The following is a 15,783-nucleotide window of genomic DNA, read 5'->3' as shown; positions in this document are numbered from 1 at the left end:
TAAAAACTCTGTTAACATTAGAGTTTGTAATATATAGTGGAAAAAAATTATAGCGATGATAAGGAGATACCCTTATCTTATTTCTAATTTTGATGAAAGTAACTCTAGTACTTCACTTTAAGCTTGATGGTAGTAGCTTGGAATTAGATTGAATGAAAATAAGATTCTTCTATTTCTGTTTCATTTGAGTTTTCTAAATAAAAAATGAATGTCATATTTTATCAAATGCTTTTTCAGTGATGAATTAAAGTAACAGATATCCTATGAAAGAATCATCCTTGCACTTCCGATATAAACTGTACATAATTATGGTATATTCTTTATATATTGCTGTAATTTTGCATCTCTGTTGAGGGCAGAGTTGGACCATCTTGAGGCTTTGTTATTTAGATGCGTTAGCTTTTTAAAATGCATTGAAAAATACTCTTTTTTCTCTGAGAATTTTAAGAAAAGTGTTTGAATTTGTTTTTCTCCTCTTCTGCCTTTTCTACCAGTGTGTGCACGTGCCTGCCTTTCTTTCTCTCGCTCACACACTTGTTTCTTTACAGGTTGAAGAAACTTCCAGCAAAACGGAGCCAAGCATTATTGAATGTTCTTTCTCTTCTTAAGATTGTTTTATAAAAATTTATATTTCTGTAGAAAGTTAGCCATTTCATCAAGATTTCCACATTTATTCCCTTAGAGTTTATACGTGGCATTCTTTTATAATCTAGTCATAATAGATTTCCATGTCTAATGTATGGTTTTGCTTTCTTGCTTAGCTTTGCTATGATCGTTTGTTTATTGCTTAAATTTCACCCCCAACCCCTTTAAGAATCTACTCGTGGATTTTCTTGAAGTTTTTATTCTGATTTTTATTTCCTATTTTCTTAACTTTAGCTTTTTTCTTTATTACCTCCTCTCTATTGCAGTGGATATTACTTTCATAACTACAAATTAGAGGCTTTTTCCTGGTTGATTTACATAGATCTCAGTTTGCTTACATGTAGACACAGTAATTGAATCAAATACTGTTGTCAAAAGTGCTGACATCCCAGAAGCTTTATAACAATACATTTTTTTTCAGCTTTTAGTTACGTTGGTCACCCAAATATAACAGGGAATATATTATTGTAAATAACAGTGATGAGAATTGTGTATATGATGGTCTCTAAGCTCACCCCTATTTACTATTCCAACATTTCTGATTTCAAAACTCATTTGAAGGTATAATTAAGAAAAATAATTGCTTCTTACATATACAATTTACTTTTAATATGCTATTGATGGTTAAGATTATACTTACTTTAACGTCAAACTTTTGCTTATCCTAAGCATTCATTTGTATTTTCAGTTGTAGTTTCAAGTAACCAAAGGTTGTCTGTTGATTGTGGATGTTTTATCTGTAAATTACAATTATATATAGACACACATAGTAGTTTAACAATCCTTGCTAATCAAATCTTAAAATGCAGTACTTGGATTACTTTGTTAGCTTTGAGTGCCACCTGCTGGTTAACAGGTTATAATGGTGTTTGCCTTAATTTAAGACATTATTACACTATTAAAATGATTTGATGAATTTTATATTTACTATCCCAATTAAGAAGGCAGCTAATTTGTAGAATCCAAGCCAACACCAGACTTCCTATAATACCCGATGTCTTTTTTCCTCTTTACAAAATTACTGTTATGTCCAGTATCCATTTTACTTTTGTAAATAGAATATGGGAATTAGAGGAGACATCAGAGATCTTTTCCAACCACTCATTTTTCAAGCAAGGAAATTGAGGTCCTGAAAAGACTTACTTTACTAAACAATTAAAATAAAGTTCTTCCCAAACAATTTTTCTCTTCAATTCTGGTGGCACTGTCACAGGTTTCTCAGCAACATCCCTATTCAAATTTGGGGTTAAATAATTCTTTGTTCGGGGAAGCTATCCTTTGCATTGTGTAGGATGTTTAGTAGTATCCCTGGCTTTAAACCCACCAGGTGCTAGATGTCAGTTGTGACAACCAAAAATGTCTTTAGGCATTATCAAATACCGCTGGGGCTCAAAATCTTCTCCGGTTGAGAATCAGTGCATTATCATAACCCCTTCTAAACTGGCACAGTTTTCTGGCCAGAAGTTAAATGTCTAAATTAAAATTCATCCACACATTATGGCATAGAGATAGACAATACTATAAATAGTTTATTTATCAAATTAACATATCCAAAGGTCATCTACAAATGAATAGGGAATTGAAATGGAGAAAATAAAGTCTGTAAGGATTTCAGAAACTACTGTTTTGTTTTGTTTTGGATTTTTACATGAGCTAATTGAAAGGGGATTGGTAAATTGTCTGTAGGGGGGGAAACCTATTCAAGTTTTCAGTAGTTCAAGATAACATAGCTTATGTAATGTTTTACCAGATAGAAAAAACTAAAATGATAAGACATTTAAAAAAGGAAAAACTGGGGGCATGGGCAATATAAGTAACGTTAACATTTGTTCCCCCATAATATGCTGAAATAATAAATAAATAAATAAATAAATAAATATTTTTTATTCTCTTCCACTTCATGTCATGAAATACCACTATATACCATAGTTAAAGAATTGGGAAGTATTCAAATAGAAACCCAAAATAGAAAGTATAAGCACAAACGAATAGAGAAAAGCAAAAAACTCAACTTTGGTGATTTGACAATTGAGATTTCATCTCTAATTAGTACAGCAATTTGTAGAATCTTAAATTCATCAGTAATTTCTGGCATCTAATTAACAAAGCAAGAACTCTATCAACTGTCTCATTGTTATAAACTTCTACAAAATTATGCTTCCCTTTCTAAAAAGATAGGTCAGTTGGTTTCTTTTGCCCTTGTTTCTGGTTTCTTTCCTTTTTTTTCTCTTCAGTTAATTGAATTTATCCAAAACTGAACATTAAAAACAATTCCAATATGTCTAAAAGAACAAGAGGAAAATGTAAAGGAGTACAAAAAGATTAAGTAAAAATGTCAATTTTGATAATTTATTAATTTTCTAGGAAATTATTGGTTTCAGTTCATTTTCAATTTTATTTGCCTAGTGTTCTGGTTTCTTTCATAAGCAGGTGTACATGTGTAATAGCTTTCTGGCTCTCTTACAGCCTTTTGTATTTCTTATAATCAGTAGGCACTTCATAAATGAATTTCAAATGAGTGATGTGTCATAAATATGGTAGTTTCCTGAAGTTCCAATTAGTTGTTAATTAATAAAGTTTCTTCAAAATCGACTAAAATGACAAAACCAAGAAAGACACTTTTAAAAAATTTACTGAAAATAAATTCAAATAACAGGACACTAACTTATGTTGGCATACCACTTTATATTTTACACAGTGAATTCACAGATGTTATTTCATTTTCAAAGCAATTTTCCCAGAGGTTAATACAGCTGGCAAGTAAGTGGATTATAACCTAGTAAGGGATGTGAACCTACATCTCCTGACTAAATCAATTTCACTATGCTATACTGTTTCACTATGCTTTACTGTCTCTCCAGTATATATATGATGTATAAATTTCACTTTAGAAATAATTTTACATTAACCTTTGAGTCTACTGTGAGAAGACTAAAGACAGAGTTCTGATCAGAATCCGGAAAAATAATGAGTTATATGTGTGGGTTTCTTTATCTGAAAATAAAGCTGGTATCATTTATGTCTATCAGCCCACTGTGAAAATTAGAATTATCAGTGAGACTCATTTGGTGTTATTCAAGAAGAAAAATGTTATTTCAAAAAATACTTTGAACACCCTAGCATTAGGGAAGAGGATTATAACCCCCTTTTTAGCAGAAGCTGTGATATGTGAGCAAATAATGTTTTTATGCTCCATTTCCAAAGTAAAGCAGGCATACGAACACAGGGAGTGTTAAAATTATACAATTTATGTTAATTTTGGTGAATAGAAAGGCAAAGCAAGATAAATTGGCTTAAAACTTTGATGCTTATTTTCTTTTTAACACAGCTTTTTTGGTTTACATTGACTTTTTAAAAAGATTTACCATGCTTTTTATTCATATATTTGGTAAAATGGAAAGTTGTCTATCAATATAGAACAGGATGATTTTAATAACCTTAGTTTTTCCAAATCTGAACTTTCTAATTTTTTTTTTTTTTACCAATTCACGTAGTATTTTCACAAAATATAAAATCCATATTCTTCCACAGCATTGTATAAGAAATGGTAATGAGCAGCACTGGATTTAAGAAAGTAGTATATATGTATATAATATATCCTTTTGTTAAAATTTCATGCTGGTGTACTCTGATAACTTTAAATCCTGAGCCTGAACTAAGCTATATTGGTAACCAGTTTACAATGAAAGTAATTTATATAAAATATTTATACTTTAAGTACAAAATTACATTTCACATTGTATATAGTTTTTGCCAGTATATCTAGTTATGATGTCTATTTTCCAAATTACAGTCTGCTGCAAATGCTGAGACTCCAAACTCAACCATCTCCAGAGAGGCTAGCACCCAGTCCTCATCAGCTACAACCAGCCAAGGCTATGTTTTACCAGAAGGCAGAATCATGCCAAACACCGTTTTTGTTGGTGGAATTGATGTTAGGGTATTGTATCGTATCTCATTTATACCTTAAAATACGTTGTGACTAATGGGATTTGGGCCCTATGAGAAGCCTAAGGTTTTTTGCACTTCATGCAAATTTGGAATTGGTTTTACATTTAATCCATAGGTACTAAATATATTTTTGACAAAGAGCTATAGGGATACTTGGAGGGAAAACTTCCACATCATGAAACCACCTTTATATATATATTTGAAATGTTGATTTTTTACTCTTGAAGTTCAATTCTTTTCCATAGATGGATGAAACCGAAATTAGAAGTTTCTTTGCTAGATATGGTTCAGTAAAAGAAGTGAAGATAATCACGGACCGAACTGGTGTGTCCAAAGGGTAAGTAAAATATGTTTATTATAAATTATCACAGATATCTGAACTCTGGCATCTATAGAGTTTCAGAGAGGAAGACTTGAAAACTGATGCTTCTATAAATGGAATTTGTTGCTTTGTTAATTTCTTACATGTAGAGGATAAAAGTTTGTTGCCAGATCTTTTTAAAATAATTTTCCTAATGTTTGTTTTTATATTTTTCCTGTTTTTATTTCACATAAGTGAATTAATCAGTTTTGTCAAAGAATTGTTTTCTTTACAATATCTTAAATTGTATTCCGTGTATTATTTCATAGAGTACTAGAAGTTCTGAAGCATGTACTATATGGTGATGATTTTTACTTCATTTACCTGCTTTTCTAGCTATGGATTTGTTTCATTTTATAATGACGTGGATGTGCAGAAGATAGTAGAAGTAAGTAATCTTATGAAAAAAGTCTCTAATTAATGTGATGTTTAGTGTCAAGTAATATACTCAGTCTTATGTAAAATTTGGAGAAAGATATACTTTCCATTTGGACTCCCAACTTAAGAGTAATCTTACATAACTTGTTAGAACTTTATTGTTTACTGGGCACCTACCATCATGAACTAGAGACATGAAGGGTTGGAGACCCAGTGATGAAAGGTTTTTGATTAAATTTCACTTGATGCCTCTTGATACTTGGATTAAAGTATCTTACCTTTGTGGTGACAAATTTTGGTTTGGTACGTACTTCTCACTGGTTTTTCTGATACAGTAGGAACTTTAGAGAACTCGGGATGTTGATACTCAAGTCTTGCAAGTAAAGACTTGAAAATTAATTCTAGTTTTGTTACTGTTTTATTTTCAGTCACAGATAAATTTCCATGGTAAAAAACTGAAACTGGGCCCTGCAATCAGGAAACAAAATTTTTGTGAGTAAAAAAATTAAGTGTTCTTGTTAACGTTCAAAGAATGTTCAGAGAACTAAAAATGGGCTTTGTTTTCTTCTTATTTTTTAAAAGGTGCTTATCATGTGCAGCCACGTCCTTTGGTTTTTAATCCTCCTCCTCCACCACAGTTTCAGAGTGTCTGGAGTAATCCAAACACTGAAACTTATATGCAGCCTCCAACCATGATGAATCCTATAACTCAGTATGTTCAGGTAAGAATTGCCTACATCCCTGTTCTCTCCTTTATTATAGTCATGTACCTTCTGGGAAATTACATTCACAATTTCCATGATAAGTGGCAATACAGTTCCTGTTTGAATACTTTGAGTGATGGGAAATGTGTTACTTTTGTTAGAAATCTCTCATTCTTAGTGTTCTTCCTTTTACAAGCTAAAAATTTGTTTCTATGTAGTTTGTAAGCCTTTATCTTAGAACTGACCTCTGTAGCCACATAGAACAAATCTCTTCCTTTTTTCCCCCGTATAATAACTCGTAAAGTATTTGAAAGCAGTTTTCCTCATGTGTCTGTCTAGTTTATTTTTCTCTAAAGTTAGCATTGTGTGTTTAGCTATTCTTTACTTGCAATGATTTCTAGGTCCCTCCTTGTGTAGATAGATTGCTGACTTCTGAATATATTCTGGTTCTGGAATGGATAGATTTCTGGCATATTTTACTATATAAACTCTATGAGTTTTTGTCATATAATTTGTTTTATCCTGGTTACTTTGATATTTCAAGTAGGATTTGACATACTATCGCCTGTTGATGATAAATACCATTTGTTTTCTTTAGTTCATTTTACTTTCTTCAATTCAAAAGACATTTTCTTTGCTGGAAAGGAAACAAAATAATAGTGAAATAGTTCCGCAGTGTCTCTCATTTGTTTACATTTTCCATTTACCTGAAATGTAGGGTATATCTTTTCTTATTTTTCTTGCTCTAAACATGGCTAGAAAAAAAGGCCTATTTGTTTCTAACATTTACCATAAGCTATTACTTAATCTGGTATATTCATGTATGTTTACCACTCAAATGTTTTCAACCAATAAGTATTTATTGAAACATGTAAGTCGTACTGTCTCCCAGTTTGAGATTGTATGCTGCCCTTAATTTTTAGAATGAAATATGAAAAAGCCATAAAGTCTGTAGGAGGACTACACATTATTCCATAATGTCTAAAAGTATTTTTACAAAGAAATGGTAGATGTATTAATTTAACTTACATGGAAATCTATCTTAATAGAGCCTTATCATCAGTATAAGAAAGAACTTCTGGGTGGAGATAAGTATACAAATAAGGTAAACTTAGGCTGGCAAAGTCACTTCCCTCACCATTTATTCCTTCCTCTTCTCTACCCAAAGGCTAATGTTTGACAGAGAATATTTTTTTCTTAATAAAGTTAGCCATTCATTTAGAATCTTACATTGTTGTATACCGAAAAATAAGATTTTTTAAATTTTCATTTTTTATATTGGGAATTAATATTCCTTCTTTCTAATTAAAAAGAAATTTACCTGGTTAACCCATTCTTTCTATAAACTTTATTTTCAGGCCTATCCTCCTTATCCAAGTTCACCAGTTCAGGTCATCACTGGATATCAGCTGCCTGTTTATAATTATCAGGTAATTTAACAGGATACAAAATGATTTATTGTGGAATATTATTGAGGCCTTTAATTAATTTATATAAATTTCCCAAATAGTTTGTCATTTAGAATAGTGAAGAGCCTAAAATTTAAGAAAAAATTTGGAATTAGTCTAGAATTCATGCCTATGTATTATTTTTAAATAATGGAGTAAAATTTTTACAGGAATGTACTTTAAAAGGCAAGAACTTTTCTGTAGAACTGTTTTGTAAGATTTGGTGTCCCCATATATATTTCAACGGATGGAAGATGTATTCTTCCATCTTTGCTGTTAAATAGCTGAAACATCCAGGCTGACTTTTATAAATTTTTTTTAGAGGGACAGGTTGTAATAAAATTATTACTCAATTCTTAGAGCACAGAATTCTAATTATATTTGACAATGTTTATTTTAGCTGGCTACTTATAAGGTAGTAATTCTATGAATTTCTTTTCATAGATACTACTATATCTATGACCCATGACCGTATCAATGGTAATAAATTCAAATAATTACTATTTTTTAAGTTTTCTTGAATGCCAACTCCAGAAAATTGAGAAAAAGGTGAGGTTTATATATGCAAGTAACAAGAACTTCAAGTATTAGAAACATAAAGTATTTCTTCCATTTCATTTCTTTTATTATAATAAAAGGAGATAGAATGATAAATATTTCAACATTGTCTTTCTCATATGTTTGTGAAAATATGTAGGAATATTTGAATAGTCTGTTTCTTTTTTTTTAAGATGCCACCCCAGTGGCCTGCTGGAGAACAACGGAGTTATGTTATACCTCAGGTAGAGTGAATTAGCCAAACATTTACTTTCTATTCTTTATTTCAAAGTATTTTCTCATTTAAGTATTATATATTTCTTGACCTTTTGCCATGTAATAATATACCCAGAAATATTCTTAAATTTCCCTTTATATTATGTATTATGTTCTGCTTATTTCTTATTAATTCAATTATAAACTCCGTGGGGAAAACTGCTTTTTGTTTCTCAAGTTTATGTATGCTTACATAGTGACTGTTCTGCATACAATAGAATATATAATCCAAGAAAAGCAGTATTAATATGGTGTTAGAATTAGCATTGAATCTGCCTTTGGCTTTGCTACCCATAAAAGTCGGTTGAAGAGAAACAAATGTTTTGATGTTAATACTGTTAAATAAGAAAAGGGAATAAAAAGAGAGTGTTACCTCTGAAACACCCAAGCTTTTGTTACCTTCTGTCTTTCAACAGAATTGGATATATAAAGAGTATAAGAGTTCAAATTTCCAAGCACTCTCTTACTACTTATTAGAGTTTCTTTTTCTTAGAGTTCTTCTATTTCTGATTTGGTTGAAGCTTAGAAGACATTTTAAAATAAAAGGCTGCCTTACTGCATTTCAACTATTGAGTTTAAAACAAAGTTTCCGAAATAATGTAATTGAATTTCAGCACTACCTACGTTAAAATTTTCAGTGTCAGCTCGCCATTTTGAAAAATAGATGGCTTTTAAATGTATCTGAATAGCTCTCTGTTTACACTTTTATTATTTTAAATGTAGGCTTATACAGCTGTTAACTACCACTGTAATGAAGTTGATCCAGGAGCTGAAGTTTTGCCAAATGAATGCTCAGTGCATGAAGCTACTCCATCCTCTGGAAATGGCCCACAAAAGGCAAACATCTAATTTTGTTTATTAATATTTATATTTGATATTTATTTTTTTTAATTTTAATAGTTCTTTAAGAAGCAAGTATCTTTGCCCAAATTTAAAGATGGAAACCATAAATTATAGAGCTTAATTGACTAATACTCGGCATTTAATGTGAAAGTTGGTGAAATTTCAGACACCCCTAAACTTTCAGTGTGTACATGTAGTTTCCGATTCAGCAGTCCTTTCCTCTCTTGCAATTTAATTGTTTTTTAACCATACTTTAACAAATATTTTATTAATATGATTTGGCAGAATGTAATGGTCAGGTTTCCTCAAGAATTCTAATGCTCAAAAGAGGGATTTGTATGAATTATATCTACCTTTTCTTTTACATTTCTTAAACATTTAGCTAAATAGTAAAACACATTTATGGTATTCTAACATTAAAAATAGCAGATTTCAAAAGTGGAGTCAGTAGTAATTATTCAAATACTAAAATAGGGTTTGTTTTAATCATTAGAACAGATTCCTACAACAATACTCTCACTCTTGAATTTGCATATGTTTTGCTGAATGAGTGGGAATGTGGAAATAATGGATGTGCTGGGGGAATATATGTAACACTGAAAGATTCTCATTAGAGTGTATAAAACTTCATCCATGTGTTTCTCAGTGGAAAAAAATGTTGAGAACTCCTGAACTATAATGATGAAAAAAAAATCTCAGATTTGATACTTGATTTTAAAATTTGAAAAAAAAATATTAAAATAGCTTACAGTCTAATCAGGCTTTGTCCTGAATATTGTTTCTTAAAACATTGGCATTCACTTAGGATTTTAATAAATTCAGCTTTTTAAACCAATGTCTTATCACTAAGGTTCTAAAATCACTAAGGTTCTAAAATCACTAAGTTCTTTGTCAGAAAACCTACATGCTAAGAGATAAGTGGTAAGAATTGTGAATCCCATAAAAATTCTTTAGTAATAAGCAAATACGTTCATTAAACTGTCCGAAAAAAGTATATAACAGTGAGTAAAAGGAGGAATCATCTTTAGATTACTGAAAACTTCTGTGTTTCAGAAATCTGTGGACCGAAGCATACAGACAGTGGTATCTTGTCTGTTTAATCCAGAGAACAGACTGAGAAACTCTCTTGTTACTCAGGATGACTACTTCAAGGTATGAAAGGAATAATACGCAGGATAAAAAGCACATTTGTTAGCTTCAAAGTATTTTTTTTCCTGTGAAATATATATTTTGAGATTACTTAGAGCATTTAAACGGTTGGCATTTCACTGTAACCCAGTAAACCACTGTGAGTGGGTTTTACCTGGCTATTTATTTTAGTATGCTCAAACCCTGATACGGTGTGGCTGTATTTAGGAAAGAAACTATTAGCAGATGTTTATAATTGAAAGGTTCATTCCAGAAGACAGTTGAAAGAGAATAATAGTTTGACTAACTAGTAAAAGAAAATTTTTGGTATAGAAAGCAGAACTTAATACGTGTATATTGGACTAAAGGGAAGAAAAGAAGTTACTCAGATGATATGCCTGAACAATGTGGAGGGAGAAGGAGTCAAAAGAAGCAGTAAAAAGAGCTGAGTGGAAAAAATGGAAGTTGATTCACAGTTGATAAAGCAGAAGAGAATGTGGGTGTTTGAATTTTAAAAATATCTTTTTTCTGGTCTTTCTTCTGTCCTCCTTGGACATATTAAAGCTCCTAAAATGAGGAGGCACAGAATTAAAGTCTCTAGGTTGTTTTTAGTTTTGAGTCTATGAATGTTAAAATTAACTGGTCAGTCCAATGGGAGAGGAATGTTGTGGTTACTAAAAGGGAAGTATTGTTGTTGTTTTTTTTTTTTTTTTAGTAATAGGTTTATTGAGATACCATACAATTTGCCCATTTAAAGTGTGCAATTCAATGGTTTTTAGAATGTTCATAGAGTTTTGAAACCATGACCACTATTTTAGAATATTTTAATCACACCCAAAATACCCCCCTACTACCAATTAGGATTCACTCCCCATTTTCCCCCAGTTGCTTTAGCCCTTGACAACCACTAATTTATCTAATTTACTTTCTCTCTCTAAGGGTTTTCCTATTCTGGACATTTCATAGCAATCAAATCCTACAATATGTGGCCTTTTGTGACTTACTTCTTTCACTTAGCTTAATGTTTTCAAGGTTCATCAATGTTATACCATATATCGGTGCTCATTTCCTTTTCTTTATGGCTAATACCACATTTTGTTTATCCACTCATCAATTGAAAGATGCTTGGGTTGCTTCTACTTTCTAGGTATTACAAATAATAATGCTGTGAACATTCATGTACAGGTTATTGTGTGGACACATGTTTTTGTTTCTCTTGAGTGTATATCTAGGAATAGAATTGCTGAGTTGTATGGTAACTGTATTTAACCTTTTATGGAACTGCCAGAATTTTTCCAAAATGGCTGCACCATTTTTTATATCCAAAGGGAAATTTTTAACCATCACTTTGTGTCTTAAAACAGAGAAAGAATAGCTTTTTCTCATTGATGAATGGAAATAGGGTGAAACTTAATGCCTTTTTAAAGTGTATACTAAGGACCTCCTGTCATGCAGAAGGGTAGACCCTTAGCAGTATTAAGTTCTTACCATGTTTGTAACAGGGAGTAAACATATTTATTTAAAGTTGACATTTGTTCCCTTGTTGCTTGCTTCGTTCTACAAAGTATAATTTAGAAAGGAAAGAACTGGGGTTGCATGACAACCTACCTTGTCCAAAGTTCTGAAGGTTAAATAGGTAGTACTTAAATGATGTATTTGCAAAACAGAAAATAGTCTTTAAATTTGATTTTCACCTGATATTAGACAAAAGCCTGACTTTGAACTTGCAAAGTTTTCTGCCCATCTGGGCTAGGAGTCAGTAGTTGGCATCCTGCAGTTGTCTGGCATTCTAGACCCATTTTGATTGGCTGTATGTTGTTTCGATGGAATTGGAATGCATTTACTTTTTTCATGGCAAATTCTTTTTTTTGTTGTCTTAATTCCAGCCCCTTTATATTCTTGTTTCCTTCCTGACCAGTGAAGATATGTGAGTTTGTGACCACTTTTCTAGGGTTTAACCCAGATGGGATATCATCCTGCTGACACATTACATCGCTTCCAGAAGTCACTCTTCTTTATATGACAGCTTAATTTAATACCTAGGAAAGAGGGCACAGTTAAGCTAACTGAAGAGAAGAAAATTCTGTTACCTTTATTACTGGTTTACTCTGTCCCATTCCTTTTTGAAAGGGCTCACTTCCTTCTGTCCGCATATCTGTAGGCAACATAGAGTGAAAAGAAAGTTTTGCATGTATTTAAATTTTTTCTCTTCATTTTCTAAAGAGTAATGTATCTTCACAGGTTAAGGATATGCCTTTAAATAGCTGAAACTTGCATGTTATAACCTAAAAATATAGGATTTCAGATTGGAGTGCTGTTCTCAAACTATGATTTCAGATGCAATTCAGTTATTAAAAACAATACTTCTTTAAATCATGTACCTTTTCCACCAGCTATCTTTGGGACATCACTGCCAAATCATTAAAAACAACATGAAATGATACTGATTCTAGGTCTTCTATTTCTGAATTTACTGGGATTTCTTTTTTTAACTAAACTGTTAATAAAATTAACCATCTTGAAACATTTGTTATCCCGAATTTCAAGAATGCCTCCCAAAATTAGCTGAGCATGCTGGCAAATGCCTGTGTCCCAGCTACTTGGGAGGCCAAGACAGGAGGATCACTTGAACCCAGGAGTTTGAGGTTACAGCGACCTATGATTGTGCCACTGCACTGTAGCTTGGGTAACAGATCAAGACCCTGTCTCAAAAAAAAAATTACCTTTTTTCTCATTATTTATAATATTTAAACCAAAAATAAATGCTTTAAGTTTTTTGCAACTTTTCTTTAGGTAGTAATGGTAATAAGAATTTTTTAATGAAGTAAAGTACTGTTTTTGTCTTTTCTAGGATAAAAGAGTGCATCACTTTAGAAGAAGTCGGGCAGCAGTGCTTAAATCTGTTTGATCCTTTCTGCAACTTTCTAGTCTCATGGGAAGTTGCTGGTTTTGAATATTAAAAAGAAGCTGATAGTTTTTCACTATTATAGAAATAGAAATTTAATTCTGAATTTTGATAAATCATACTCAGACTTTGTTATATTATTAGATTGTCTAGTTTTATCTTACATTGAAACTGTTCTTCATTAGATGTTTATTTAGAAACTGGTTCTGTGTTAAATATATAGTTGAAAGTAAAATAATTGAGACTGAAAGGAATAACTTTAAAATTTATCTGCAAGAATTTTAACATTGAAATTGGCATTTTTAAGAGTTTAAAAGCAAATACTGATTTTCAAAATATTGTTTTAAAAAATCTATTTTGAAAGGTCAGAATTTTGATAGTTTGAATACAAGCATTTCACTTCTCCAACAAGTACCTATGAACAGTACAGCATCTGTAATATTGTTCTTTGCATTTATGATTTGTCTAGAAATTTACCACAAAAGCAGAATTTTTAAAACTGCGTTTTTAATCAGTGGAACTCAATATATAGTTAGCTTTATTGAAGTCTTCCTTGTCTAAACCCAGTAAAACATATTCTAAGCAAACAATCCAATCAATGGGTCTTAATGTTTATTCAAAATATGTTATCCTTTATCTAGAATCCACACATATATATCCTATTTGATGGGGATGGCAATTAGGATAAATAAAATTCTGGGCCTAATTTTTTAAAAGAATCCAAGACAAACTAAACTTTTCTAGGTACGTAAGCTTCTTAGTGAGTTACCATTCTCCTTTTTATAAAAATTTTTTTTCCTTGAAATGCTAAACTCAATGGCTGTATCTTAAATTGTGCAAAATATTGATATTAAAGAATACTGAAACTTTTTTATGTCACTTAAAGGTTAATCAGAGTATCTGAAAGGAATTGTTTTTGTAAAAACATTGAAATATTAGTTATTGGTTGTAGATTTTTTTTTTTTTTTTGCCTATTACATTTCCTTTTGTAAAATAAAACATGTCCAGGAGTCAAAGTAAGTAGTTTTGGTGCATCTAAACTACAAAAGTTGTTTAATAAGTGTACCCCAAGAATATATGCTAGAGTCAGAGATGACAATAGTTTTAGGTTAGCTGGTCTCCTCATTGTACATTGTACATTGTGACAAACAGCTGGAGCACCAGAGCAGAGCTCCTTTTCTGTGCCTAAAGTCTTGCTTTTCCGGTCTGTATTACTATTCTTCCAGGAGATTTGCTGTTAGAACTGGTAATACAAAGAAAAGGGAAATAGCATATGAGCAGTCAAAGGGCCAAGCCTTGGAAAGGTAGTAATGGGATAATACCTTTCAAAGGGAAGCAGTCATATCAGTGTCGTTTTATCTGCTATGGATGTGAATTTAAAGTGGCTTCCTGGCCTTTTCTTCCATTGGCCCCTTCTCTAAAACATGGAAATTCTATTTATCCCTAACCTAATGTAGCTACCATGGAACATAGTACTTAGTGCCCATTTTGGTCTGTAATTCCTAATAATTTTCATTCTGAATCTTAAGGGTCTGAAGAGTCTTTTAAGGATCCCCAACATGTCTTTATTATACCTCAGAATTTGAAAGTGCCCTGAAATTTGTCGTTTTAAAAAAATCTCTCTACTTTTTTTGGTGCTATAACATTCTTACATGTATCATTCTGTGATTAAATCTCCAGCTTACTGTAAATGATACCTAAATTATAAAGAGCCAATTCTGATTATCCTAATATGACCTAAGGAAAAGTAAAAGAATAAACTTTTATCTGCTGTTTTGTTGGAGTGAAGTATCTAAAAGAATAAGGTAGAAAGAAGAGACAAAGTCCTGAACCTTTCAAAATGGAAAATTAATTTTAAAACTTAAAAATATAAAAATAAGTTCCTATTAGCTATTACTGATACTGTCTTTGCATATGTGAATAAATAGAAATAAAGAAACTTCTTTTTTTCAAAAGTTTTGACCTACTTATTTATGTCATTATCTAAATGGTGGAGAGTTGGGTGTGACTCAACTCTGTGAAAACTCAAATCTGTGACAAGGTTTAGATTGTTGTAATTGAAAAGTATAAATATTGTTCAATTTATTAGTCTGACAGAGTTAGTTTATAAAAGTAAATTTGATCATTGTATTTTTGTTGCTTTCTCTTATGAAATTAAGAGGTGAGTTTTCATGAGAGAATAATCTCTCCTGTGTTGAGTTGGAAATGGTTAATAGAGGGATCCATAGCAGTGCATCAACTATGTAGTCCCTGGTAGGAATGCTGAAGAACACATCTGACTGTGCTGTCTTATGGCCAAGGTCCCTCTCATTTTGGACCCTATGAATCTTTTTGTCTACTGCACACATTGTCCTAATTTCTGACTCTTTTATTTGGGGGTATTGCACTAGTTGAATAGTGCTTAGATTTTTCATGTTGCATTTACTTCATATAAGGATACACCCTGGCCGGGCGCTGTGGCTCACGCCTGTAATCCTAGCTCTTGGGAGGCCGAGGCGGGTGGATTGCTCAAGGTCAGGAGTTCAAAACCAGCCTGAGCAAGAGCGAGACCCCGTCTCTACTATAAATAGAAAGAAATTAATTGGCCAACTGATATATATATATATA

At 31.7% G+C, this 15,783-nt stretch overlaps 1 protein-coding gene across 1 annotated transcript; it reads left to right on the top strand.

Annotated features, from left to right (window-relative positions):
• Window positions 1-4,443: 4,443 nt before the first annotated feature.
• DAZL (deleted in azoospermia like) lies at window positions 4,444-15,083 on the top strand. Its single transcript, XM_012766970.2, has 10 exons — window positions 4,444-4,585; window positions 4,842-4,933; window positions 5,294-5,345; window positions 5,764-5,827; window positions 5,918-6,057; window positions 7,398-7,469; window positions 8,219-8,269; window positions 9,024-9,137; window positions 10,197-10,295; window positions 13,123-15,083. Exons 1-10 carry the CDS (start codon window positions 4,547-4,549, stop codon window positions 13,177-13,179), a joined length of 780 nt encoding a protein of 259 aa, XP_012622424.2. The 5' UTR covers window positions 4,444-4,546; the 3' UTR covers window positions 13,180-15,083.
• Window positions 15,084-15,783: the final 700 nt, after the last annotated feature.

This window comes from Microcebus murinus, chromosome 1 (genome assembly GCF_040939455.1).
Source record: "Microcebus murinus isolate Inina chromosome 1, M.murinus_Inina_mat1.0, whole genome shotgun sequence".
NCBI classification, from domain to species: Eukaryota; Metazoa; Chordata; class Mammalia; order Primates; family Cheirogaleidae; genus Microcebus; species Microcebus murinus.
The sequence above is the reverse complement of the archived record's forward strand: the minus strand, read 5'-3'. Positions and strand labels throughout refer to the sequence as shown.